The 26,694-nt window shown below is 40.5% G+C and overlaps 1 protein-coding gene across 3 annotated transcripts; it reads left to right on the plus strand.

Annotated features, from left to right (window-relative positions):
- Window positions 1–2: 2 nt before the first annotated feature.
- FH (fumarate hydratase) lies at window positions 3–26,436 on the plus strand. 3 transcript variants are annotated; one of them, XM_070055557.1, is made up of 12 exons: window positions 40–218; window positions 6,964–7,098; window positions 7,732–7,862; window positions 11,448–11,558; window positions 12,795–12,971; window positions 13,531–13,713; window positions 16,086–16,251; window positions 17,733–17,936; window positions 19,400–19,527; window positions 23,164–23,317; window positions 25,461–25,562; window positions 26,070–26,436. In XM_070055557.1, the coding sequence occupies exons 4-12, from the start codon at window positions 11,541–11,543 to the stop codon at window positions 26,210–26,212; spliced, it is 1,275 nt and encodes a 424-aa protein (XP_069911658.1). In that variant the 5' UTR covers window positions 40–218; window positions 6,964–7,098; window positions 7,732–7,862; window positions 11,448–11,540; the 3' UTR covers window positions 26,213–26,436. The 3 variants fall into 3 exon arrangements, with proteins under 3 accessions (XP_002717380.1, XP_069911657.1, XP_069911658.1); XM_070055556.1 differs by lacking the exon at window positions 7,732–7,862 and having other exon boundaries at window positions 22–218; XM_002717334.5 differs by lacking the exons at window positions 7,732–7,862; window positions 25,461–25,562 and having other exon boundaries at window positions 3–218.
- The last annotated feature ends 258 nt before the right edge of the window (window positions 26,437–26,694 follow it).

Genomic DNA, 26,694 nt, shown 5'->3' on the forward strand with positions numbered 1-26,694 from the left:
CAGAGGCGCAGGGGGCGGGACGGGTCATGACAGACGGCTCGGAGGCGTGGCTGCAGTAGCTCAGAACGTCTACCCACGCTCTCGCTTGCACCATGTACCGAGCACTCCGGGTCTTCGCGCGGTCAGGCCACCTTGCGCGAGCTCCAGCCTCCGCCTCGGCTCCGGGCTTGAGTGGCGCTGCCGTCCTCCCAGTCTGGCTTCCGAACGCCGCTCGAATGGTGAGCGCAGGCCGCCTGTCCCCCAGCCTCCCTGCAGTGACCTTCAGCCCGCCTGCCTACCGTCCTGGGCCCCCGCGGGCTGACGGGAGGGATTCTCCGGGGCGTTGGGCCCGGCACCCGCGCTGGCGGAGCGGGCCTGTAGGCCCTTTGCGTCGCCTCCAGCGCTTGCGAGGACTCTCTGTTTCCCGGGAGCGCGTGAGGAGCTGGTGGTGTGGGTCTTGCTGGGTCTGCTCCTGGCCCTTCCCCGGGTGCCCCGCGGCCGGGCCGTGGCCAGTACATTCGGCAGATACCCCGCCTCGAGCGCGTTTTCCGCCTGTGCCGAAGCCCCCAGCCCTCCTGGCGTGGGGCGCTGCGGTCAGGGAAGGTGCGTGGTGACAGTAAGAGGAGGGAGTGAGGCAGCTTCCGTCCCCACCCCTTAACGGGGCCTGGCTGGCCAGACACTGGCCATGTGCCTTGGTGAGGCGGGCTGGTTTCAGACCCTCCCTCCGGTTGGGGTAGAGCTTGTTGGGTCTTAAAGACTTTACCAGTCCATTTGTTAAAGTGAAATGGCCTCTCCTGCAATTTTTCTAAAACCCCGAAATTCATAAACGTGAGCATGGTGCGATTGGAGAAGACAGAACCTAACTAGCTAAATCAGTACTTTTGATTCACAGAGACAGCTAAGGCACTTGAAGGCCCGAGTTCAAGTTAGGACGTGAGCCCTTTTGCCCTGCAGAGTGTCACTTTTGGTTATTTTGGCTTTAAAAAGCTTTCCGTGCAAACGGGCAGTGTAGCAGGAGAAGTTTACAAGTTCAGTGAGAGTGTTGCACTGTTCACTGTTGTATGCTGTGAGGTTTCGGAGTTGCCATTTCAACTCCTGCCCTGCCAGTCGAAGTGGAGACTTTGGGCAGCTTGTATTTGAGCTTCAGTTTCCCCAAGTAAAAGTGAAATACATTTCACCCACTCAGCAAGGTGGCACATTTGAAGGTACCATGTAGGGAGTGCTTGCTCTTACGTATGCCTCTCATCAAGGTATTTAAGCTTTAAGATAATTTGATGGCTTCAGTGTAGCTGAAAGTACAAAATCTGGGATGCTGTGTGTTCTTGAAATTCACCATGGTCATTTTAGTGCATTTTAGAACGTTTAAAGAAATGTTTAGGGGCCGGCGCTGTGGCGTGGCGGGTAAAGCCCCCATCTGTAGTGCTGGCATCCCAAATGCGTGCCTGTTCGAGACCTGGCTGCTCCACTTCCAGTCCAGCTCTCTGCTGTGGCCTGGGAAGGCAGTGGAGGATGGCCCAAGTGCTTGGGCTCCTACACCCACGTGGGAGACCGGGAAGAGACTCCTGGCTTCAGCATAGCTCCAGCCCTTGCTGCCAATTGGGGAGGGGAGTGAACCAGCGGGTGGTTCAATGTGCAAGTCACACAGGTATTTACAATAACATACTTGTGTTACACTGTAATGTATTCTACAGAGAATAAATGTGTTGAGAGTGAGACTATTTAATAGGGAGACCAGCTCTATGCCTTGGATACTTGTTGAATAGGGAAGCTCTACATTTTTAAAGGTCACTCTTTTGCCCAGCGGCACGGCTCACTAGGCTAATCCACCGCCTTGCGGCACCGGCACACCAGGTTCTGGTCCCGGTCGGGGCGCCGAATTCTGTCCGGGTTGCTCCTCTTCCAGTCCAGCTCTCTGCTGTGGCCAGGGAGTGCAGTGGAGGATGGCCCGAGTGCTTGGGCCCTACACCCCATGGGAAACCAGGAGAAACACCTGGCTCCTGGCTCTGGATCAGCGCCGTGCGCCAGCCACAGCAGCCATTTGGGGGGTAAACCAACGGCAAAAGGAAGACCTTTCTCTCTGTCTCTCTCTCACTGTCCACTCTGCCGGTAAAAAAAAAAAAAAGTCACTCTTTTGGCCAGCGCTGCGGCTCGCTAGGCTAATCCTCCGCCTGCAGCACCGGCACACCAGGTTCTAGTCCCGGTTGGAGCGCTGGATTCTGTCCCGTTGCTCTTCTTCCAGTCCAGCTCTCTGCTGTGACCCGGGAAGGCAGTGGAGGATGGCCCAAGTGCTTGGGCCCTGCACCCACATTGGAGACTAGGTGGAAGCACCTGGTTTCTGGCTTCCGATTGGCACGGCGCACTGCGCCGGCAGTAGCAGCCACTTGGGGAGTGAACCAACGGAAAAAGGAAAGACCTTTCTGTCTGTCTGTCTCTCTCTCACTGTCCACTCTGCCTGTCAAAAAAAAAAGTCACTCTTTTAATGCCTCAGTGATTTTCAAGATAGCTATAAAGTCTGGAAAAGTAGATAATATTTTGTTTTACATTGCAGTGTAGCAATATTATATTATATATTATATATTTCTCTGTTTTGAGACTTGGTGATCACCTTGTTTTAGTACCTGAAAGATTTTTTCAGAAGACTGAAAACCCAAAGCACAATGAAATCAGATGTTGAATTTTTGTCTCTTTTAAATATTTATTTATTTATTTGAAAGAGTTAAACAGAGACAGGGAGAGAGAGATCTATCTTCCATGCGCTAGTTTACTCCTCAAGTGCCCACAATGGCCAGGGCTGAGCCAGGCTAAAGCCTGGAGCCAGGAGCTTCATCTGGGTCTCCCACAAGAGTGGTGGGGGCCCAAACACTTAAACCATCTTCCACTGCTTTTCCCACACCATAACCAGGGATATGGATTGGAGATGGAACAACCAGGACACAAACAGGCACCCATATGGGATGCTGGTATCCCAGGTGGTGGCTTTACCTGCTAGGCCACAATGCCAGCCCCTCCAATTTTCGTAGTAAAGTGTTTCCTAAGTGGAATGCCATGTCCTGTTATTCCCTTCTGATTCTCTTTCCATCTTTTAAAATAACATTGTATTTCAGATCATCGAAGCACAGTTAAAGTTCTCATATTCCATGAAACAGTTCATATTTCTGGGCTGGTATTATACCAGAGTTGGGGGACACACTTTACCTTCCTGTAATGTGCGGGCAGCCCCTAGCCTTAGGTCTGTTGGGTACAGCTTTACAGAGTGTTTTACAGCATTGCTTTCATTTCTGCCCCATATATGTGTGCAGCCTGTATATTTCCTGGGGTCACATAAACAGATAAGAACTTTTTAGAATAGTTTATTATTAACTAAGCTGCCACAAGCAACATTTGTTATTGCAAACTTTGCAGTTTTTTTTAATTTCTATAAAGATGAAGTATATTTTTAAAGTGTTTGCTCAGATTATCATGTCTGCCAAGATTAACATCTATACTTTCTTAATAATTGATCCTGTCAAAATCCTAGGATTTCATTGAGACATTTCTTGATTTGGAATTAAAGTTGTTTAAGTTTTAAACTGAAGAATGTAACTAAAACTTATTTATGTAGATCTTTCAAAGTATTTTGAATTGATTTAAATTTTATCATAGCAATCTTAATTTGGAAGATAAAGTTAGTGCTGTTTTATGATGAAAATTTAATAATTTTGAACATAAAACATGATGTAAATTGAAGAAATCAAATCTCATTTCACAAACCACTGATGAAAACTAGCCTCCTTTCTGGCATCTTGATGATGCCTCTTAATGATGGAGAGAAAGAAGAACCTAGTATTCTTGGCACCATTGCTGTCATTGCAAATGTTATCTGTCCAAGATACAGTTTAACATACAAGCATATTTACTTAGGATATCCAAAACGAAGGTTGCAATGCAAGATGTTTTTATTTGTACACTAGGGATGTGAAATCTCACCTGCTTTTGGTTTACAGAGTAGCAGGCACGTTGCTGTACAGTGGTGTCAGTGTAGCCAAATTCCATTAGAGAAAAATCTATGGCATATGTCTTCAGCTCCTTTATTTTGCAAAGAAGGAGTACAGCTGAAGGGTTTCATGCAAGCTGTCCTGGAATTACTGCATCGGTTTCTTAGTTTATGGGGATGGTGAAAGAAAAGTGATTCCAAGCCACTCTTGGAATCTGACAGGGTAGGAATTGAGTGTAGGCCTTCTCCCTTGTTCTCTGATTCATTGAAGTTTTTGTTTTGTTTTGTTTTGTTTTTTCATCTTTCTGAACCTCAGTGCCTCCTTTAAAGTGGGGATGGTAGTAATCAAATCTGCAAGGGTGTTTGTGAAAGTCAAAAAGGTAATGGGTGACAAGTTTGCTATGTGGCACTGTAAATGCCAGGGTATGATGATTTTTTTTTAAAAGATTTATTTATTAATTTGAAAGTCACAGTTACAGAGAGAGAGAGGGAGGGAGGGAGGGAGGTCTGCCATCCAATGGTTCACTCCTCAACTGGCCACAACGACCGGAGCTGCGCCGATCCGAAGCCAGGAGCCAGGAGCTTCCTCCAGGTCTCCCACATGGGTGCAGGGGCCCAAGGACTTGGGCCATCCTCCACTGTTTTCCCAGGCCACAGCAGAGAGCCGGATTGAAAGAGGAGCAGCCGGGTCTCGAACTGGCACCCATATGGGATGCCGGTGCTTCAGGTCAGGGCATTAACCCACTGCGCCACAACGCCAGCTCCCCGGGTATGATGTTTTTTTTTTTTTTTTTTTGACAGGCAGAGTGGACAGTGAGAGAGAGAGACAGAGAGAGAAAGGTCTTCCTTTGCCGCTGGTTCACCCTCTAATGGCCGCCGCTGCAGCCGGCGCACCGCGCTGATCCTGGCAGGAGCCAGGAGCCAGGTGCTTTTCCTGGTCTCCCATGGGGTGCAGGGCCCAAGCACCTGGGCCATCCTCCACTGCACTCCCTGGCCATAGCAGAGAGCTGGCCTGGAAGAGGGGCAACCGGGACAGAATCCGGCGCCCCAACCGGGACTAGAACCCGGTGTGCCGGCGCCGCAAGGTGGAGGATTAGCCTATTGAGCCACGGCGCCGGCTCTGGTATGATGTTTTTAAAAAGATTTATTTAGTTATTTGAAAGGCAGAGTTACAGAGAGGCAGAGAGAGAGAGAGAGAGGTTTTCCATCTGCTGGTTTACTCCCCAAATGGCCACAACTGCTGGAGCTGGGCTTATCCAAAGCCAGGAGCCAGGAGCTTCTTCCAGGTCTCCCACTTGGGTACAGGGGCCCAAGGACTTGGGCCATCTTCCAATGCTTTCTCAGGCCATAGCAGAGAGCTGGATCAGAAGTGGAGCAGCCAGGACTCGAACTGGCATCCACATGGGATGCTGGCACTTCAGGTGGGGGCTTTACCCCCTATGCCATAGTGCCGGCCCTGATATGATTTTTACTTAAGCTGCTTCTCCTTAATAGATCTCAGCATGTCTATGTATCTTTAGACACAGAATGAAAAAGCTACTATTTCCACTTCTATATTTCTCTATCTAGATACAATGATATTTTTATTTTCGTAGAACTTTTAATAACAGAGTTTTGTAGTCTAATCTCAAGGAATACCTACAAATTAAATTTTTCCATGTTGGTATACTATCTACCAAAATGAAATTACTTGACTAGGGATTTTTAAACTTTTTAATTACTTGATCCAGTTTATTTCATAATTAATGCAAGGTGAACGTACCAAACTGAGTATCTCACTTAGGTGTCCTAAATATAAAGTATCATGCATAAATTCTGAATTTCTAGTGTTTTTTTAGTAATTTTTGTACAATATTGTATTGAGCACTTTATTATTATAATTAGTGTACTTGTTGAAATATTCATTCTCTTTGAAAGTGGCTTTTGGTCCATAGGTTCTTTGGATGGTGATTTAGCATCAAAATGTAAATTCCCTAAATTAAGTATACAATTACACAAATATCTACCTGTGCATTTTTTGAGAAAGAATCCAGCGTTTTCCTCAGATTCTCAATCATCCTGAAAAAACTAAGAACTGGCCTAACCTATCTCCCCTTGTCTATACCTTTACTTTAATGTATAGATGAGAAAAGCTGGCTTGCAGATGTGATGCAGCTACTCCATGGTGGGTTATCGATTGCAAAGTCTGGATTGTTAGCATTATACTATGCTGTCTCTATGAATAGTGTCTGTAGACCATAGTTAAGCTTTGTTAAATATATATATTTTTTCATTGTGTTATTCCTGGTCTGTTCTAGAAGTTCCCAGTAAAATAAACTTAACCTGTGTACATTGAATTGCCCAATTCTTAATAATAGGCATCCTTCTAAAATGGTGAAGATTACTGTGCGTACTTTAAAGACTTACTATGTATTTATCATCTGCATAGTGTATGTATTGTAGAATCTTTAATTAATTTAAATATTTTATTAATAAATTCATATGGCAAATTTTCCAGGAAAGAGTTGAAGGCAGGGCCGGTGCCGCGGCTCAATAGGCTAATCCTCCACCTAGCGGCGCTGGCACACCGGGTTCTAGTCCCAGTCGGGGCGCCGGATTCTGTCCCGGTCGCTCCTCTTCCAGTCCAGCTCTCTGCTGTGGCCCGGAAAGGCAGTGGAGGATGGCCCAAGTGCTTGGGTCCTGCACCCCATGGGAGACCAGGAGAAGCACCTGGCTCCTGCCTTTGGATTAGCGCGGTGCGCCAGCTGCAGCGCGCCAGCCATGGCGGCCATTGGAGGGTGAACCAGTGGCAAAAGGAAGACCTTTCTCTCTGTCTCTCTCACTATCCACTCTGCCTATCAAAAAAAAAAAAAAAAAGAGTTGAAGGCAGGAAGTAAAATGAGAATCAAAGTGGATTTTTTTTTCTTTGTAATCCTTTTAAGGTTTCTCTCCCCATACAGCTGTTAAGATGCTATTGCCTTTGATACTTGATTTATTTTCATGTTATAATAGTATCTAATCTTTATCTTTAGGCAAGCCAAAATTCCTTCAGGACAGAATATGATACCTTTGGGGAACTCAAGGTCCCAAATGATAAGTATTATGGTGCCCAGACTGTGAGATCTACAATGAACTTCAAGATTGGAGGTGTGACGGAACGCATGCCAGTAAGTGCTTTTGTGGAAATGTTCGCTAATTTTGGATGAATAAGTTATATTCAAATGAATTACTTTACCCTGTGAATCAATATTACAGAGATAAAATGTAGAATTACTAGAGAACTGACTTTATGAACAATAATATGTCTTTCGTTAAAATGCCAGAGAACTTTTTGAAGTTTTAGCGTGCTACTGAGCCATTGTTTTGAATATTTTGGATTTTTATTTGGTAAAACTAAATGATGATCCTTTCATTCCTTGTGGGTATTTACAGATTTTTTGCTAGGATTTACAGTTTGTAAACATTTTGTATTTCAATATTCAAATACTTTTTTTTAAAAAAATTGATTTAAAACTCGGGTTTTTCTTTAATATTATACCTTCTAGCCTGGTTTTAGTTTCTAGAAAAGGATACAGTATATGAATACATCAGAGTACTGTTCACCATGTATAGTGTGTATAGATGATAGATATTTGTTCCATGCTACATGAAAAGTTTAATGATTAAACTGTCTATTACATTTCATTAAATCCAAGGTGCTATCAATTAGAAATTGCACCAATAAGTACCAGTAAGAAAGAAAAATGCTGTTAGTTGAAGTTGTGACATGTCATTGATAATAAGATACATCTTGATTTCAGAGATGTTAAAGTGTGAAAAGAGTTGATGAAATCCCTTACATATCCTACTGGAGCCCAGCTGGAGTATGAGAAATAGTCAATGCAGGAATGCAGAATAGGCCAGTAATCCTAGAAGTAGCCAGGCTGCACCGGTGAGACATTGTTTACCAGTTATGTTCTATATATTGTTTACCCTAAATAATTTTAATTTCCATATTTTAACTCTTCTCTAAGCCTTTAAGACTGTATCTTGTCAAGTTTATAGAATTTTAAAACAGGTACTTGATTGGGCAGCATTGTATCATAGTGGTTAAGTCACTGCCTGCGTCCCATATGGGCACTGGTTCGTGTCCTGGCTGCTCCACTTCTGATCCAGCTCCCTGCTAATGCTCCTGGGAAAGCAGTGGAAAATGGCCTACATACTTGGACCCCTGAACCCAAGTGGGAGACCCAGATGAAGCTCCTGGCTCCTGGTTTCGGCAAGGCACAACATTGGCCATTGTGGCTATTTGGGGAGTGAAGTGGTGGATGGAAGGTAGATGTCTCTGTCTCTCTCTCTATCTCTTGTCCACTCTAACTGCTGGTCAAATAAAACTAACTAAATAAATTCAGTAGGGGCTGGCTCTGTGGCGTAGCGGGTATGGCCACTGCCTGCAGTGCCAGCATCCCATATGGGCACCGGTTCAAGTCACGGCTACTCCACTTCCGATGCAGCTCTCTGCTATGCCCTGGGAAAGCAGTAGAGGATGGCCCAAGTCCTTGGGCCCCAGCACCCACAGGGGAGACCCGGAAGAAGCTCCTGGTTCCTGGCTTTGGATCGACTCAGCTCTGGCCATTGTGGCCATCTGGGGATTGAACCAGCAGATGGAAGACCTCTCTCTGCCTCTCCTCTCTCTGTGTAACTCTGACTTTCAAATAACTAATAAAATAAATATTCAAAAAAATAAATAAATTCAATAAAACAGGTACCTGCATGTCTTTGAGGAAAATCTTGTCACTGCCATCAACAGTCTGCTTGGTGGTAGGGGGAACATGGTCTGATTACATGGTTGTGTGACAGAAGGTAATGACCAATCCTATAACACTGTCCTTCAGTTTGAGTCCTGATATTAAGGAGGTTGGCCCCAGTGTTGTGGGGGTAGCATGCCTCATGTTTTGATTGTCCTGCTTTAGTCAGCTAGTTGTGCAGTTCTAGGGTATGTCACTGCTATTTGCATCATGTATCTGTGAGAGGCAAGCAACTAAATTATTCTTTTTGTCACATTAGATTTCTTTTGGATCAATATCCTGAACTTTATTAAATATGAAACAGATTATATATACTCTGAAATGAGTGGTGGGATTAAACCCAGTCCTTTGTACCTGAGGTCCAATGGACAACAAAACCTGGCTGAAGCTGGGAGCCAGGAACTCAGTCCAGATTTCCCACATGGGTGTCAGGAACCCAATTACCTGAGCCATCCTCTGTTGCCTCCCAGGGTGTGCATTAGCAGCAAGCTAGAATCAGAAGCTGGAACTAGGTATGCAACTCAGGTATTCCTATGTGGGTTATGAGAGTCTTAACCAACATTTAACCACTAGGCTAAATATCTGCCTCCAATATAAACTACTAATGTGAATAATGTGAGTAAATTAAGAATAATGTGACCCTTCCTTAAACTCCAGTGATACTTTTTTGTTTGTTTGTTTTTAAGATTTATTTATTTCTTTGAGAGGTAGAGTTACAGAGGGAGAGACAGAGAGAGAGGTCTTCTGTCTGCTGGTTCACTCCCAAAATGGTCGTAACGGCCAGAGCTGAACTGATCCTGGCCAGGAGCCAGGAGCTTTTTTTGGATCTCCCACTTTCCCCAGCCATAGCAAAAAACTGAATTCGAAGAGGAGTAGCTAGAATACTAACTGGCACCCATATGCGATGCTGGCACTGCAACTATCAGCTGTGAGTCTGCAGAACCATGGATTTATAAAAATTCTTTCAATTTATTGACTGTCGAGACCTCACTAACTAAAATACATTTTTGGCTTTGGGGTAAAATGACACACATTCAGAAACTGGTTATTTCAGACTAATTGACAAAAAAAATTTTTATATGGCACTGGCATGGCATGGTGGGTTAAGCTGCCACCTGCAGCACCAGCATCCAATCCAGCTCCCTGTTAATGCACCTGGGAAACCAGCGGAAGATGGCCCAAGTATTTGGACCTCTGCCACCCGCATGGGAGAGTCAGATGAAGCTACTGGTCTTGGCTTCAGCCTTGCCCAGTCCTGGCCATTTTGGCCATTTGGAGAGTAAACCTGCAGATAGAAAATCTCTCTCTCTCTCTTTCCCTCTCTTCTTCTCTCTCTCTCTCTCTGTGCAGCTCTACCTTTCTTCTTATCACAGTTGTGTCCTGTGTTACATTTCAGTTCCATGAGCATTTGCTTAGTGCCTACTCGGTGCCTGGGTATGGGAATCAGTGTTAAGCCATTGATTTAGATCTTCTCTTCCTTTCTTTTTCCAGTAGATATGCAACAGCTGATTGGTTTATTTTCTTTTCTTTCTTCTTCTTCCTTTTTTTTTTTTTTTAAGATTTATTTATTTATTTGAAGAGTTACACCCAGAAAGGAAGAGACAGAGAGAGATACCTTCCTCTACTGGTTCACTCCCTAAATGGCCGCATTGGCCAAAGCTGGGCCAGGCTTAAGCCATGAGTCAGGAGTTTCCCTCAGGTCTCCCACGTGGGTATAGGGGCTAAGCACTTGGGCCATTTTCCACTGCTTTTCCAGGTACGTTAGCAGAGAGCTGGATTAGAAGTGGAGCAGCTGGGATTCCAACCAGTGCCTATATGGGATGCTGGTGTCACAGGCTGTGGTTTTACCTGTGACACCACAATGCTGGTCCCCTGCCTTTCTAATTAATTAATTAACTAATTAAATATTTTTTAAAAAAATTATTTTCTTCCTCTTCCTTTTTTTCTCTTTCTTTTTTTTAAGGCAGAGAGACAGAGAAATAGAGACTGAGATCTTCCATGCACTGTTTCATTCCCCAAAATGCTCACCACACCAGGACTGGGCTAGGCCAGTTCCAGAGATCTGGAACTCACTCTGAGTCTCCTATATGGGAGACAGGGACCAAAGTACTTGAGCCATCACCTGCTGCCTTCCCAAGGCTGGACTAGAAGCAGAGCTAGGACTTGAACCAGGCATCTGGCTAGGGGATGTGGGTGTCCCAAGCGATATCTTAACTGCTATGCCAAAGCAAATGTCACTCCCTCCTTTTTTCAAAGAAGACAAACAAAAATAAAAAACTGTAATAAAACATGGGATCCAGTGAGAGAAAATCATGGCTGTTGTTGAAATGATTGAAAACCATTTATTTTTATATGTAATGTATGAAATAGACATACTTCATGCTAAGTATATATTTATAAAAATACAATGATAATTCATTCTGTCTATGTGAGTATGTGTATGTATGAATAAGACATACATAGGGGTGTGTGTGTGTGTGTGTGTGTGTGTATGCACATACTTAAGGAGTCAGTGTGTTTGTTTTGTTCCCTAAACAGATATATGGTATTTGTGATTCTTGGTTCATTATATAATTATTTTCATTCTTTCTTTGTATCCTAAACATTTTAGGGTCATAGTGTTGGCTTAAGTCACAGATTTATGTAAACTTTTTTCTTTTGCATAAAACAGTAAACTTTCATGCTTAACTCAAATTGCAAATTTGAAATATTTTTCTGATTAATTTTAGATTCCAGTTATTAAAGCTTTTGGCATCTTGAAGCGAGCAGCTGCTGAAGTAAACCAGGATTATGGTCTTGATCCAAAGATCGCCAATGCAATAATGAAGGCAGCAGATGAGGTAGGGGGTGATAAGTGTGTATACTTAATAGCTTCAGACCTACACCATCAGCCAAATGCTGATAACCTTGGCAGGGTGGAAGGGGTTGTATGAATTCTTGAGTTAATGAATTTCAAAACCTTCTCATATACTTTAAATCATTTCTATATTACTTACACCTCATGCAATGGAAATGTTTTGTAAATAATTGTTATATTCTATTGTTTTGGGAATAGTGATAAGGAAAAACTTCTGTACCTATTCAGTACAGACATATTTTTGTTTCCCAAACATTTTTGATTCATGGTTTGTTGAGTTCACATTATAAGACCCAAAGATACAGAGTCTGACTATATGCACACACACATAGACACACACACACACACACACATACAGGATGGAGACTGCAAGGAGATGGCAAGATACCAACAGTCATTATTTCAGAGGGGTAGATCTTTAAAGACTTCTATGCATTTCTCAGTTCTAAAAATTTCCTACCCTGGTCACCTCTTCTTTTTATAGAACTAGGTAAGTTTTATTTTAAGGTGAACTAGTTGTTCACCTGCTCAGGGTAATAGACTTCTCAAGTACATTCTGTTTTTGTAAGCTGAAATCATTCCAGGAGATGAAGTTAAGCATCCTATCTTTCAAAGAGCTAGAAATCCAAAAACTAACACATAAGCTGACAGTATTAAAAACATGACAAAAATAGGGGCAAATCTGGATAGTGCTTGTTTCTACATTTGGCAGTTGCCACTCATTGGACATCTGTGCAATGAAGTAGCTATTAGCTCACATTTTCAAGTTGCTGGTTCATTTTCATGCTGACTCTGGTGGTAACATCTGTTGGATATCCTTGCTGAGCAACAACAATGCATGTATCTAAAGACAACATATTGGCCAGGCCTGACAGTTGGCCCTCTATTAGAGGAGGCAGCTGGAGGAAAAAGAAGAAAGATGACTTGGATTCACTTTTCATTTGAAACCAGTGAATTATCACACCATCTATAAAGGATAATACTACACTTTCTAAAGTGTCAGTGGTTAGAACATATGAAGCTACAGGACTTAGAACCATGGGTCAACTGCTTTTAAACTCTCTGGTACCAGGAGATATCATTTAGTATATGAAAACAATGAGCATTTTAAAAATAGTTCTGTACTAAAGTTTACTTAAGTATGGTAGACAAAAAGAGCAAAATGAATGCTGAATATTTTATTCTAAAAATACTAATTTTAAACTTTTTTTTCTTGTAGGTAGCTGAAGGTAAATTAAATGATCATTTTCCTCTCGTGATATGGCAGACTGGATCAGGAACCCAGACAAATATGAATGTAAATGAAGTCATTAGCAACAGAGCAATTGAGATGTTGGGAGGTGAACTTGGCAGTAAGAAACCTGTGCATCCCAATGATCATGTTAATAAAAGCCAGGTCAGTATATGTTCTCTTTTTTTGCCATAAATTGAAAAGCATACCTGAGATTTTTCTTAGATTTAGCAGAGTAAACTTCTTACGTTTCTTATTTATCCTAAGAATCTCGGCTGTACGTCTCAAACTTTATAAAAATCACATTTATGACATTTGCCTTTAATATATTTGTGTATTTTTGTTGTTTGTTTTTCTTAAAACTTAAAAAATTTCATAAAGAAGTGTTTATAAAATACCATGTACAATACATAATTATATGTTACTGCCATCTTTAGATGCCGTTAATAACTATACTTTCATGTTTTGCATTTATTAGGTAGAGATATATATTATATATAATGTACAAGCATACAGTATAATAAATCAGTATGTTTTGTATTGGAAATCAGATTGATTCTTGTTTGATCTTAAGTGACCTATGACTTGTCACACATGAATTTGAGTATTCCATATGCTGAGGTTTGAATAGTCATTCAGTGAATTTTTTAATTGAGACATTCAAATTTGTTTCCTACTGTATCTGATTTAACATTTTATATTTCTTTTGAAACATTTTCCACAGAGTTCAAATGATACTTTCCCCACAGCAATGCACATTGCTGCTGCAATAGAAGTTCATGAAGTACTCTTACCAGGACTCCAGAAGTTACATGATGCTCTGGAAGCAAAATCCAAAGAGTTCGCTCAGATCATCAAAATTGGACGAACTCATACTCAGGATGCTGTTCCACTTACTCTTGGTCAGGTGTGGAATTTTTATTTTATTTAATTTAGGTATTGGTATGAATAGCCAGTGTATCACCCTCAAAATTGCACTGGTTTGGGACTGGTGTGGTGGTGCAGTGTGTTAAGTCACTATTTGAGATGCCAGCATCCCATATTGGAATGTTGGTTTGAATCCTAGCTGCCCCGCTTCCCATCCAGTTTCCTGTTAAGCACCTGGGGTGGCAGCAGATGCTGGCCCAAGTACTTTGCCACCTGCTGCCCAGGGGGAGATGAGGATGGAGTCCCTGGCTTCTGGCTTTAGCCTGGCCCAGACCTGGCTATTGCAGCCATTTGAGCAGTGAACCAGCAGATGGAAGACCTCTTTCTCTCTCTCGGTCTTTCCTTCTCTGTGTCACTTTGCCTTTCAAATAATAAATAAATAAATATTCTAAAAAATTGCGCTTTTTTAAAAGGCCAAGTTTATATCACTTAAGTTCAGTGACAGAGATTGTTCTGTATTAACAGTAGTTTTTGGCCGACGCTGCAGCTCACTAGGCTAATCCTCCGCCTTGCGGCACCGGCACCCGGGTTCTAGTCCCGGTCGGGGCGCCGGATTCTGTCCCGGTTGCCCCTCCTCCAGGCCAGCTCTCTGCTGTGGCCAGGGAGTGTAGTGGAGGATAGCCCAAGTCCTTGGGCCCTGCACCCCATGGGAGACCAGGATAAGTACCTGGTTACCTGGTTCCTGCCATCGGATCAGCGCAGTGCGCCGGCCGCGGCGGCCATTGGAGGCAAAAGGAAGACCTTTCTCTCTGTCTCTCTCTCTCACTCTGCCTGTAAAAAAAAAACAAAAAAAAAAAAACAAAAAAAAAACAGTAGTTTTTATTAACATGCATTAAGTATAAGAACGGAGTATACTGGCTATCAGCCAGGCTCATAATCAGACTGCGTGGGTTTAATTTTTAACTTTGCGGTGTGCAAGCTATGGGACCTTGGTGTGGCACATGTTGAAAACCATTTTGCTAAAGTTCATTTGGGGCCCGACTCAGCCTTATATGTAAAATCATCATTTTGCCTAATATGGCAGAAAACCACATTTTCCTATTTGATTTTATCAGAAGCGTTTATAATTTTATTGAAGATTGAAGTTATCTTTTGAGTTTGTGCATTTTTCTCCAATTAAAATATATTCCATTAGTTAATCCAGGTGAGGTGTGTGTGTGTGTGTGTGTGTGTGTGTGTGTGTGATGTTATGTTGGATGAATCAGGTCTGCTTTTGAAATGTTTTCTTTAGGACATTATGAAATCCGTAATGCTAATCAAAAGTGTGTTTTCAAACAGGAAAAAAAAAGATTTAGTGTAATCATATATCTTGGCTTGCCTAGTTAATCATAGTTTTTGCCTTTTGTTTCTGCATAATTATGAATAAGACCCTTGGTATGTTCAAGACATGATAAATTCTATAGTTGCTTTATTTAAAGCGTGCCATTGCTGGGGAGCCTATGTGACATTGGTACTAAAATTAAAATGAAAGTTGTAGTAGCTATAATCTTACTCCTCTATCACCTTGTGTGTTGTTCAGTGAGTCACTTACCGTCTGAAGTTTCTGTAGAATGTCCTCGTGTTTCCTGTCAGGTTGTTTTTTTTTGTTTTGTTTTTTTTTGTTTGTTTGTTTTTTTAAGATTTATTTATTTATTTGAAAGAGTTACAAAGAGAGAGAAGGAGAGACAGAAAAAGATCTTCCATTCCCTGGTTCACTCCCCAAATGGCTACAATGGCCAGGACTGTGCCAGGAGCTTCTCTGGGTCTCCCACGTGAGTGCAGGGGCCAAGGACTTGGGCCACTATGTTCCCAGCTCATTGGCAGGGAGCTGAATTGGAAGTGGAGCAACCAGGACTTAAACTGGCACCCATATGGGATGCCAGCACTGCAGGCTGCAGCTTAACCCACTGCACCACAGCACCAGTCCCTCCTGTCAGGTTTTTAAACCAAAATTGTATGGAGAATTTTTCTTGGGAGAGGGTTCAGTAGTTTTTCTTCTTCAAAGTAGTTTGAGCACACCAGAAAGTAACAAAGCACTTTGGATTATATAGTAGAATGCCAGGAAATCAATAATTTAATGTAGTGAAGGCATTCTTTTCTAAAGTTTGTTTCTTGTGCTGTTTTTCTTTGCTTTCTATTAAAGGATGGGATTGAAACAGGCAGCATGTTATCAGAGGCATTGTGTTACATTAAAGGCTTATAAATCTTTATCCTTCTCTATATTTTGTTCATCATATGAACTGAAATAGTACAAATACCACTTGAGTAGCTTATAATTTAGTATTCTGAAATACATTTGTAAAACTTCTTTTTGGTGCAGTTAGTAAGCCATGAAGAAATTTTTTCTTATCTTAAATTTTATTCTCTTTTCAGGAATTCAGTGGTTATGTTCAACAAGTGAAATATGCAATGGCGAGAATAAAAGCTGCCATGCCAAGAATCTATGAGCTCGCAGCTGGAGGCACTGCTGTTGGTACTGGCTTAAATACTAGAATTGGCTTTGCAGAAAAGGTTGCTGCGAAGGTGGCTGCCCTCACAGGTTAGTGATAACATGAATTACTAGTCATTTTCATTATACTAGTCTATATATTTTCTTGATGTTTAAATTTAAATCCAGAAATAGTATTCTGCCATCAATCATATGTTTTTTGTTTATTTAAGAAGTTGTTAATGTTTTTTTTTTTTTTTTTTTTTTTTTTTTTTTTTGGACAGGCAGATTTAGACAGTGAGAGAGAGACAGACAGAGAGAAAGGTCTTCCTTTTCCATTGCTTCATCCCCCAAATGGCTGCTACAGCCGGCGCACTGCACCAATCTGAAGGCAAGAGCCAGGTGCTTCCTCCTGGTCTCCCATGCAGGTGCAGGGCCCAAGCACTTGGGCCATCCTCCACTGCCTTCCCGGGCCACAGCAGAGAGCTGGACTGGAAGAGGAGCAACAGGGACAGAATCCAGCGCTCCATCCGGGACTAGAACCCGGAGTGCCAGCGCCACAGGTGGAGGATTAGCCAAGTGAGCCATAGCGCCGGCCAATTCTTTTACTTTTTAAAAGTTCTCCATGTGTGATTTCAGACAGAATGCAATTAAAATCTAACAGTGTTAGTTTTGTTCACTATCTGATAGTATTCAATTATTTCCCCTCAAAACTTTGTTTTGAAGTAAAACTTTCAAAGTAGACAGAAACAACTTTAATGAGTTATTTGAATGGTAAATATGTTGTAGACAGAGACCTAATTTCTTTTTTTTCCTGTGTTATACCGTATTATTTGTTGGATTTATTGACCTATTTGAATCTTGTCTGTCTTTTAGAAGAGGGAGTATTATACTCTGGATAATGATAACTTATTAGAGCCAAGTTGTCATTTTTAGAAAACTCTTAAGGAGTAAATGTTACCAGAGGGTGAAGGTTGTGATAATTATACATTACGCATTATAACTTCCCAGTTCATTTGTGTTTTAATCAATATTTAACAGAAAAAAGCTGTATTCTTAGGGTTTAAAATATTTAAGTTTTTAAATTTTGAACATGGGAGAGATTGAACATTGAACTCATTTTAGCTCCTTATTCTCAGGGAATTTTGTTGACTCCTGACTAAAGGTGAGAATGAAACGAGGTAAAGTGGGCAAAAAATTTTTTTAAAAAATGTGCCAGGAAGGAAGGACGGAATAAAGAAGAATGAGTGCTGCCTACTTCTCATCTTTTCTCAGTAGTAGTTAGGCATCAGACACATGTGTTTGCAATAAGATCATGATTTTTCTTTCAATATATTTACTGGGAATTTCATCCTTTTAAAATGTGTGAGTGCCAGATTCTTTCTGCTCTTTCAGGACTGCTTAAAAAAATTGTAGATAGAGCTTGAGTCTTGAAGTAAGCAGCTTTTTGTTTTTTTGTTGTATTTTTTAATAAAATTGCTGTTCTGTTCTTGTTTTTTGTATACTGGGACTTTCTGTTTGACTTGCTGATTGTAGAAAAATGTTTAATTTTACCCTTTCATCCACATAGGCTATTTTTTTCTTTTGTTCAGGCTTGCCTTTTGTCACTGCTCCAAATAAATTTGAAGCTCTGGCTGCTCATGATGCTCTGGTTGAGCTCAGTGGAGCCATGAACACGACTGCTTGCAGTCTGATGAAGATAGCAAATGATGTTCGTTTTCTGGGTTCTGGCCCTCGGTCAGGCCTGGGAGAATTGATCTTGCCTGAAAATGAACCGGGAAGCAGTATCATGCCAGGTAATCACACAGCTAGTAAATGCTGGAGCTGGAACTTTACTAGGTCCCAGGCATTCTTAGCTACAGAATGTGTCACTTTTGGTTTAATGATATATCAAAGCTGGATGTGGACATGTGAGGCACACATGTTTCAAAAGGTCTGTGTGAGCCATCTTTTACTAGGACTTCAGGGAACATCGCCTAATAAGAGGAGAAAAAAAGAATCTGAGTTGGCAGCGTATTTTTTGATTCCCACGTGGGAAAATGTGTAGTAGAACCCTTTCACATTCCAAAACCTAGAGAATTCTGGAACAGGCTATTAAAGTGGTCAGCATGGGTTGAACAAAAACGAGTTGTATCGTACTCCTCTTGTTTGACTTCTAGCAGTGAGTTAGGAACCTGTTGGATAAGGGAAGTGACACAGACAGGGGTGTCTAGTTGGATTTCATAAGTCATTTGGTACATTCATAGGATACTCATTGATTTCAGTGGGGAAGTGTGGGCAGTGCTGACAGATGAATGTAGCTGCGTGAATAGAGATGTTTAAGGAGTGACTAATGAGTGACTTCAGTCTGGAGGAATGTTTGGGTAGCAAGCTGGAGGGCTCTGACTCTTCCACTTGACTGGTGAAAGGAGAGAATATGTGCCTATTATATTAGCTGATAACAAAGATAGCAATATGTTAGGTGGCAAGAAAGATTCAAAGGCCTCTGTTGGCCAAAGTACACTGGACTAAGCCTGTGAATATAACTTACATTGAGAAAGAAGAGCCTGACTGTATATTCTTTTAAATTTGTACCTGTATAGAATGAGAAAAGATCTAGTTTTAAAGTACTTCATGTTGAAAAATGATGTGTTTAGTAAATTGAGAGTCACAGATAAAGGAATCTTCCCAATGTCGTGTGCTAGTCAGAGGAATCTGGAATATTGGTTCAAACTTAACTTATTAGGGGTTGCCACAGTGGTAGAGTTCCAGAGACTCCTGTAATGGCTAGGAAAATTACAGCATAAGGAGAGGCTTCCAAGGGCTAGTGAAAGGTCTCTTTAATAAATGCTCCCATAGTGGCTTGCACTTCGCAGTATTTCCCCCTACCCATTGAAATTGCCAGGTCTCCCTGTCTAGCCTCCAAGTTCTGCAAGGGCAGAGCCTGCTGCTTTTCTGGTTTACCATGGTACATTCAGTACCCGATGCCATAAATATTTATAGAATAAATGAAAGTCATGTAAGTGGAGGATTGCGTTTAATGTGGAGTTGTGGCTACTCATTAGACATTGAATGAGTCATACTTTGCAGCTATCCTTCCCCCTTTGGTTGGTTTGTTTTACTAAACAGCACTGATGGTTGGGCCTTGCTTTATTGTCTTTATTGAATAAAATTAGATTTCCTTCTTTTCCTAATTATTTGTATAAAACCTAATCTTAACTGATAACCTGAAACTGTGGGCATATATAATTGGATTCTGTCACTGGTGATTTTCTTGAAGGCAAGGTGAACCCTACTCAGTGTGAAGCAATGACCATGGTTGCAGCCCAGGTCATGGGGAATCATGTTGCTGTTACAGTTGGAGGCAGCAATGGACATTTTGAGCTGAATGTTTTCAAGCCAATGATGGTAAGCTTTAATTTGTTTTTTTAATGTTTTTGATTGAAGGCTATCTGTCTTGGTTTTTATCTTCCATAAATGTTTCTGGAGATTCCATATCAGGTAGCTGGATGACATAATTAGCAATTGGAAATCAAGCACTTATTAATGTTAGAAAAATAACCCTAGATATTAGGAAATAGATGACTTTTAGTGCAAATGATTTGATGGCTTTTTTTTAATAAAAAGAAAAATTCTGTAAGTAGATTTGTCCCTTACACTGGGGATACTGATGACTAGAAATAAGTTCAAATCTCCTCAGTTTAAGGAAAAAATAAGCCTCCCCATCAACACTGTCTCCTTCTCATGCTGTTGCTTTTTTCTTTCTTCAAATTCAGTCTTCTTGAGAAAGTAGCCCCATTCACTTTCATTTATACCATATTGAATTGTCTCTCATTCCCTATTTGACCACTTCAATTCAGTAGATGTCCCGTAGTTCTTCTTTAATATCTGATGTGGTCTGTCTCCTTGAAACATTCTTCATCTTTGGTTTCTATAACACTTCTCCCAAATTCTCTTCCTGTCCTCTCTCAGACTTTTCTTTCGCTGGTTTTACTTCCACACATCTTGAAAACATTGTTGTCCACTAAAACTCTTCTTTCTCTTTCATCTTTACAAACACAGAACAAACTGACATCATCTTTGATCCAGAGTCTTCTCAGATAATGCAGCCGTCATCGTTGTTTAGAATCCTTCATTTGTGTAAAGTGTTACCGCTAAAAATATATTAGAGGTGTACTTCCTATTGGTGTCTGGTATAAAGTCTAACTTTAACTTGATAAGAATGTGCAAGTGAAAAATACTAAGTATACTCATTCAGTGCATTCAATAGATACTTACTGCTTACTGCTCCATATCAGGCATTATGCTGGGCACTAGTGCTAGAACAGTAAGCATGACAGATTTTTTTTTTTTTTTTGACAGAGTTAGACAGTGAGAGAGAGAGAGAGACAGAAAGGTCTTCCCTCCGTTGGTTCACCCCCAAAATGGCCGCTATGGCTAGTGCTGCGCTGATCCGAAGCCAGGAGCCAGGTGTTTCCTCCTGGTATCCCATGCAGATGCAGGGGCCCAAGCACTTGGGCCATCCTCCACTGCACTCCCGGGCCACAGCAGAGAGCTAGACTGGAAGAGGAGCAACCGGGACTAGAACCTGGCGCCCATATAGGATGCCGGCACCGCAGGCAGAGGATTAACCAAGTGAGCCATGGCACCAGCCCCAGCATGACGGATTTTTATCTTTATTTCCCTCAGGGAAGGTTTGTTCTAGTATAAATAAAAGGACAGGCCAAAGCAGAATTCAGACCTCTGAACTTTTCCTTCTGGATTTTCTAAGCAATACAAGCTGCCTGGCACACCTTGTGTAGAATGCATGCCTTTTAAATCTTTTTTTAAATTTCTTTTTCATCTTTAATAGAAAATAAGCCAAGATAATTAACATTTGCCTTATAATATAGTCACTAGTCTCAAACCTTACAGTTCTGTATCTTCAGTTAGATTCTGTTGTTTTCAGACCCTGTGGTTTTAGATCAGAAGATGTAGGATGTGGGTGTATCTTTTTTTTTTTTTTTTTTTTTTTTTTAGAAGATCTATTTATTTATTTGAGAGAGTTACATAGAGGTAGAGAAAGAGGAGAAAGAGAAGGCCTGCTGGCACTGCAGGTGGCGGCTTGACCCGCTATGCCAGAGTGCTTGCCCCAGGATGCAGGTATATATTAATGTTTATTGCAGATGTTACCAAAATGAAACAAATACTAAAACAAACCAATTGATTTTATACCTCCTTTAAGCACTTTGTAAAATGTTGCCTTGGCAAGACTATAGAATGTTTATTTTGTTAAGCGTTAAGAACCTGGTGATCCGTAAGAACTGGGAAGCCCTGACTTTACTGATTGCCTCTGAGTCATGTACTGACCCATATAACCCCTGCATCTCTGCTCTTCTTCCTGCATGCAAGGTTCTTTTTCAATTTGGCTGTCTAAGTCCTTGCCACCAAGTCAGACTTCACCAGTTTCTACAGCTAGAAATAATTTCTCTCTATGGTCTCTAACACTTCTTGTCTCTATTTTAAATAATAAATGGACTATTTTGTATTTTTTTGAATTTTTGGCTTATTTAGTTAGAAAAGGCAAACTTATACATAAATATAATAAAAACAACTAAACAATCACGAATGTCTTTACAAAATAATAAATATCATGGAAATTAAGCATACATATAAAACATCATCATTAAATATTCTACATCTCCTACACTTTTATACCCTGCTCCTCCCAACAAGAAGACAGTGTCACATGCTCAAACCTTTGAAGTCCTGCAGTGTAGTGACCTTCTGTTGTTACTGCTACATTCTAAGCATAAGGTTCTCATTGTGTATTCTATATCTAAATAAAAAATAGCTAGGAAGCGCATTTTAGTAATCCAAATTCTGGTTCAGCTGTGATCTCATCTGTGACTGCCATGATGTAACAGCAGAAAGCTACCACTCAATGCACCAAATTAAGAAATCTAGTAAGGGCAGTTACTTATTTAATACTTGTACTTTAAGATAGATGCTGGTATAGTTAAATATTCTATTAACTTTCACTGAAGTTGGGAAGTAATCACACAATATTATATTTTAAAGAGAGAACTACTCATAGGAGATACTTCACAAAATAAAATTCAAAGGAAATAAAACATAAGGCTAGTCATTCACATGTTAGAGCAATTCAAGTTCTACAGTCATTAGACATAAACACCTATAATAAGGGAACACTAGGAAAACTCTAGGTTTACTTCTAAGCTCAAATCATAATATTTTGTTACACCATTTAAAATTGTTCTTACCCAATCCAGTAGTCTTCATCTTGATCATAAGAGGGAGAGAAGAGGGGAAGAGACAGCTTTGGAGCATTTTCTATGACGATGCCTCAACACTTTTACAGAAAGACTTCATTCAGGTCCGCAGCTGAGAGGCCGCATGCTAGTATCCAGCACTTCACACACCCAATATGAGCATGCCTGGGGAAGCTGGTCTCTCATGGACCATGAAGTTGAGGGAAGAGGGGCAGAAACAATGTGTAGAACCCTGCTGAAAATCAGTGGAGCAGAACCCTGTGTGTTTGTGATGGAAATGCTCTAACAACTGCAATATCCAAGTTTCACTATTGGCGAGGAAATTAAAATACTTAAAAGACTCACAGTACACGTACTTTTCTACTTGAAAAATAGCCAAACATAAGTGAGACCTTCATGGTAGCACTAATATGGTATATATTTTAATTATATGCTTATAGGCCTGAATCCTAACAATTATGCTTTAATTTCAGGTTGATATAACCTAAACAATACTGTCCTGCAAATTAAGGGCAAGGACTAGTGAATCGACTATCTTGTATTTTATTGTTTGTATCTGTGACTTTGGCTTTTTTAGATTTCTTTACCTTCAAATGTTATAATTTCCTTCACATTTGTTTTACTGGACATAGTGCCTTACAATTTAAAACAATGTTGGATGTTTATTGAATTATGTATTCACTGTGAACCAGCAAATAATACATGTTATTCATTAAAAAAATACTGACCTTGACATTTTTTTTCTCTCTCTCTCTCTTTCCTTCTTTCAAAGATTAAAAATGTGTTGCACTCAGCCAGACTGCTAGGGGATGCTTCAGTTTCCTTCACAGAAAACTGTGTCCTGGGGATCCAGGCTAACACAGAAAGGATCAATAAGCTAATGAATGAGTCTCTAATGTTGGTGACAGCTCTCAATCCACATATAGGTAAGAGTTTAAGGAATAATAATATTATCTTGACTAAAAATTAAAAATCTAGAAAAACTTAAAGATAATATTGAATTAATGTGCTATAGCAAATTCCTCTTGGAAGTTGTTCCCATAAACTCTCTCCACATCTTTGAAATTGTATGTTGAGAGATACTATTTTATTATAAAGGTAACTTTTATGATATCATAGTTCTTTCAAAAGCGTAATCCATTATGCTTCATTTTATTGAAATGAAGTATTCAGAAGTTCTGGGTCAAACTGACTTTAATCTTAATGGAATTCAGATGCTAAATCTTCTCTGGAGACACTTGGGGAGTGTTAAGGTTATTTATAGGACCCTCGGTTGGCAGTGTCACTAGGTGGCACCGGCTCATTAGCAACATGGAATGAATTCATTTTCTACCTTCTAGATGCCCTATAGGGCTTTGATTTTGTTGTTTCATTCACCTCAGAAATGGAAATTTACCAATTAAAATGAAAAGTTATATATTCACTGTTTATAGAGAAAAGGAGGAAAATGCAAACATTTGGTCTCAAACCATGCTTATATATTGCAAATCTTCCCAGAATTGGAAATATTTAATTATATAGAATCAAACATATTGACTTGAATTATAGTCTGACTATAGTGATTCCCATTAAATATGCTGTTTTGACTTTTGTAGGTTTTGAGACATTGCATTATGTTGTAATATGTGAAAATTCCTCCTACTTTTTGCTGAACTGAGATTAATTTATTCTTTGGTTCTCTATTTTAGAACAAGTTATGATGTAGTCATTTGGCATGATATGGTTACTGCTTTAAAATGTTCTTGCTGTCATAATCCTGGGCTTTCAAGACAAATTTTATATTCTTGGGTTCATATCAAGTTTTAATTTGAGTTTTTGAAAGTTAGAGCTCATTTCACTGCTTTAGTAGTTCTGAGCCCAGTATGTTATGTGTTCTTTGGTGTAGTATTGAGATTGGTAATTATGTATATATGCATATACATATCTGTATGTGTCTCTGTGTGTGTGTGTGTGTGTGTGTGTAGGTTTTATTTATTTGAGAGACAAAGAAACAAAGAGAAAGCTCCTTCTTATCTGTTGGTTCACTCCCCAACTGCCTGCGACAGCTGGGGCTGAGCCGGGTCCAAGCTGAGAGACAGAAATAATCCAGGTCTACCGTGTGGGTGGCGGGGACCCAAGCACATGAACCATCACCTTCTGCCTCCTAGGGTGCTCGTTAACAGGAAATCGGAATTGAGAAGCAGAGCCAGGACTTAAACCCAGGCACTGTAATATGAGATGTGGACATCTCAAGCAGCATGCTAACCACTAGGTCAAACACCTACTTTTTTTTTTTTTAAGTAAGTCCTTTTTATTTTTTAAATTTATTTATTAGAAAGAGAAAGGAAAAGACACAGAAAGAGGTTTTCCAACTGTTGTTTCATTCCCCAAAAGGCCATAAGAGCCCAGATCCAGGAGCTGCCTCCAGGTCTCTCACATACATGCAGGGACCCCAGGGACCCAAGCACTTGAACCATCTTCCACTGCTTCTCCAGGTGCATTAGCAGGGAACTGGATCAGAAGTGGAGCAGCCGGGACTCGAACCTGCTCCCATATGGGATGTTGGCATTGCAGGCAGCAGCTCTACCTGCTACACCACAACACCAGCCCCAGTAATGATACTTTATTTCAGTTAAATGTGTTGTTTATCAACATTCAGCTGCAGATATATAATGGGGAACCCAAAGGCTTGTGAGAAATGTTGTATCAGAATTTTACTTCAGGATGTCTTATGAAAGCTTCTGTTAAAAGCTAAATGATCGATAACCCTTTCATGGGGCTAATTTCCTATGAGGAAAAAGCCTTATCAGAGGCCATGCATGGATAAGATGAGTAAACATCCTCTTACTATGCTGACTGAACATGCATCTTACAACCCTCCACACCATGGGTTCTTTATGTCCTCACTATGTGATGGGCTGATTGTTAATAGTGACTTTTGGAAATTGACAATTGAAAGTGGTAAGCATTATTGTTTAGATGTTCAAGTCCTTATTAACATAAAAGTATAGAATATTGACCACAACAGTTTAACTTGGGAATTCTCAGTGCTAATCTGATCACTACATGCCATTTATGTTTTCTACTAAGACTTCCCCATCTGTACCCTTGGAATGTGTGGAAGAGGCTGGGAATGGAAGCCGTTGCAGTGGAGAGTGAAAGAGAGGAGAGAGGTTGGAAGCCACCCTGAAGGTGCCTTGCTCCTCCTCTCCTCTCCTCTCCTCTCCTCTCCTCTCCTCTCCTCTCCTCTCCTCTCCTCTCCTCTCCTCAAGCCCCTTCCTCTTCTCAGCTTTTGGAGCCATTCACCTCAGTTGCCAATCATGCACTACTTTATTTTGTGCAGGACTGGAGCTTTTAGCCCACCAATAGCTCTGTAGCAACATGTCATTATTTCTAGTTAAGTATATTGTTTGACAAATATGTCCAAGTATATATTTTTGTATCTTAGTGCTATATTTATTTTCTCCTGTAAAAATATCTGAGTTAGTGGGCAGTTTCAACTTAGAAGTGAATGTGGTACAGAAAGTGAGGAATGTTTTTAAGAAAAGTAAGGATTTTATTTTATATAAGAAGCAATAGTTATTTAGATAACTTAAGAGGTTCATAGCATCATTATAAAGTAAACAAAAATAATTAATTATCTTTTGCTTTAGAAAAAATGTCTTTACTAATTCCTACCTTTTCTTCTGTTTTCTTTAGGATATGACAAGGCAGCAAAGATTGCTAAGACAGCACACAAAAATGGATCAACCTTGAAAGAAACTGCTATTGAACTTGGGTATCTCACAGCAGAGCAGTTTGATGAGTGGGTGAAACCTAAAGACATGCTGGGTCCAAAGTGATTTAAGTAAATTTATAGTAAAAATAAACACAGTATAGAAAATTTAAAATCCAGACTCCTTATATTTCTTAAGCAAACATTGGCTAATGTGAAAGGAAACTGCTGTTTTATTTGAGCATCTCTAGAAGAGCAATTTGATCCGTGTATAAAACTTCAAGATGTGCTAGGTGCAAAGTGAATTTAATAAGTGTAAAATAAAATATGATGATGTATAAAAAAAGAAAACAGAGTTAATTTTTCTTTTATGGTAATTGCTTTGTATTGCAGCAAACTTGATTTTTGTGCATATGTGTTTATCACTTAAGTATTCTGAAAGAGCCATGTATATTTAAATATATACTATCCACAAGTTCCCCTTTATCACTAGTAGTTTTTATTATTATGTTTCCTGTAAAATGCATCTTTATTTTTTTCTTGTCAATTCTAATTTTAATGTGATAGTTATACAAAGAGGACAGAGTCAATGTACTTCATAGATACAGT

This window comes from Oryctolagus cuniculus, chromosome 13 (genome assembly GCF_964237555.1).
Source record: "Oryctolagus cuniculus chromosome 13, mOryCun1.1, whole genome shotgun sequence".
In the NCBI taxonomy this organism is placed as follows: Eukaryota; Metazoa; Chordata; class Mammalia; order Lagomorpha; family Leporidae; genus Oryctolagus; species Oryctolagus cuniculus.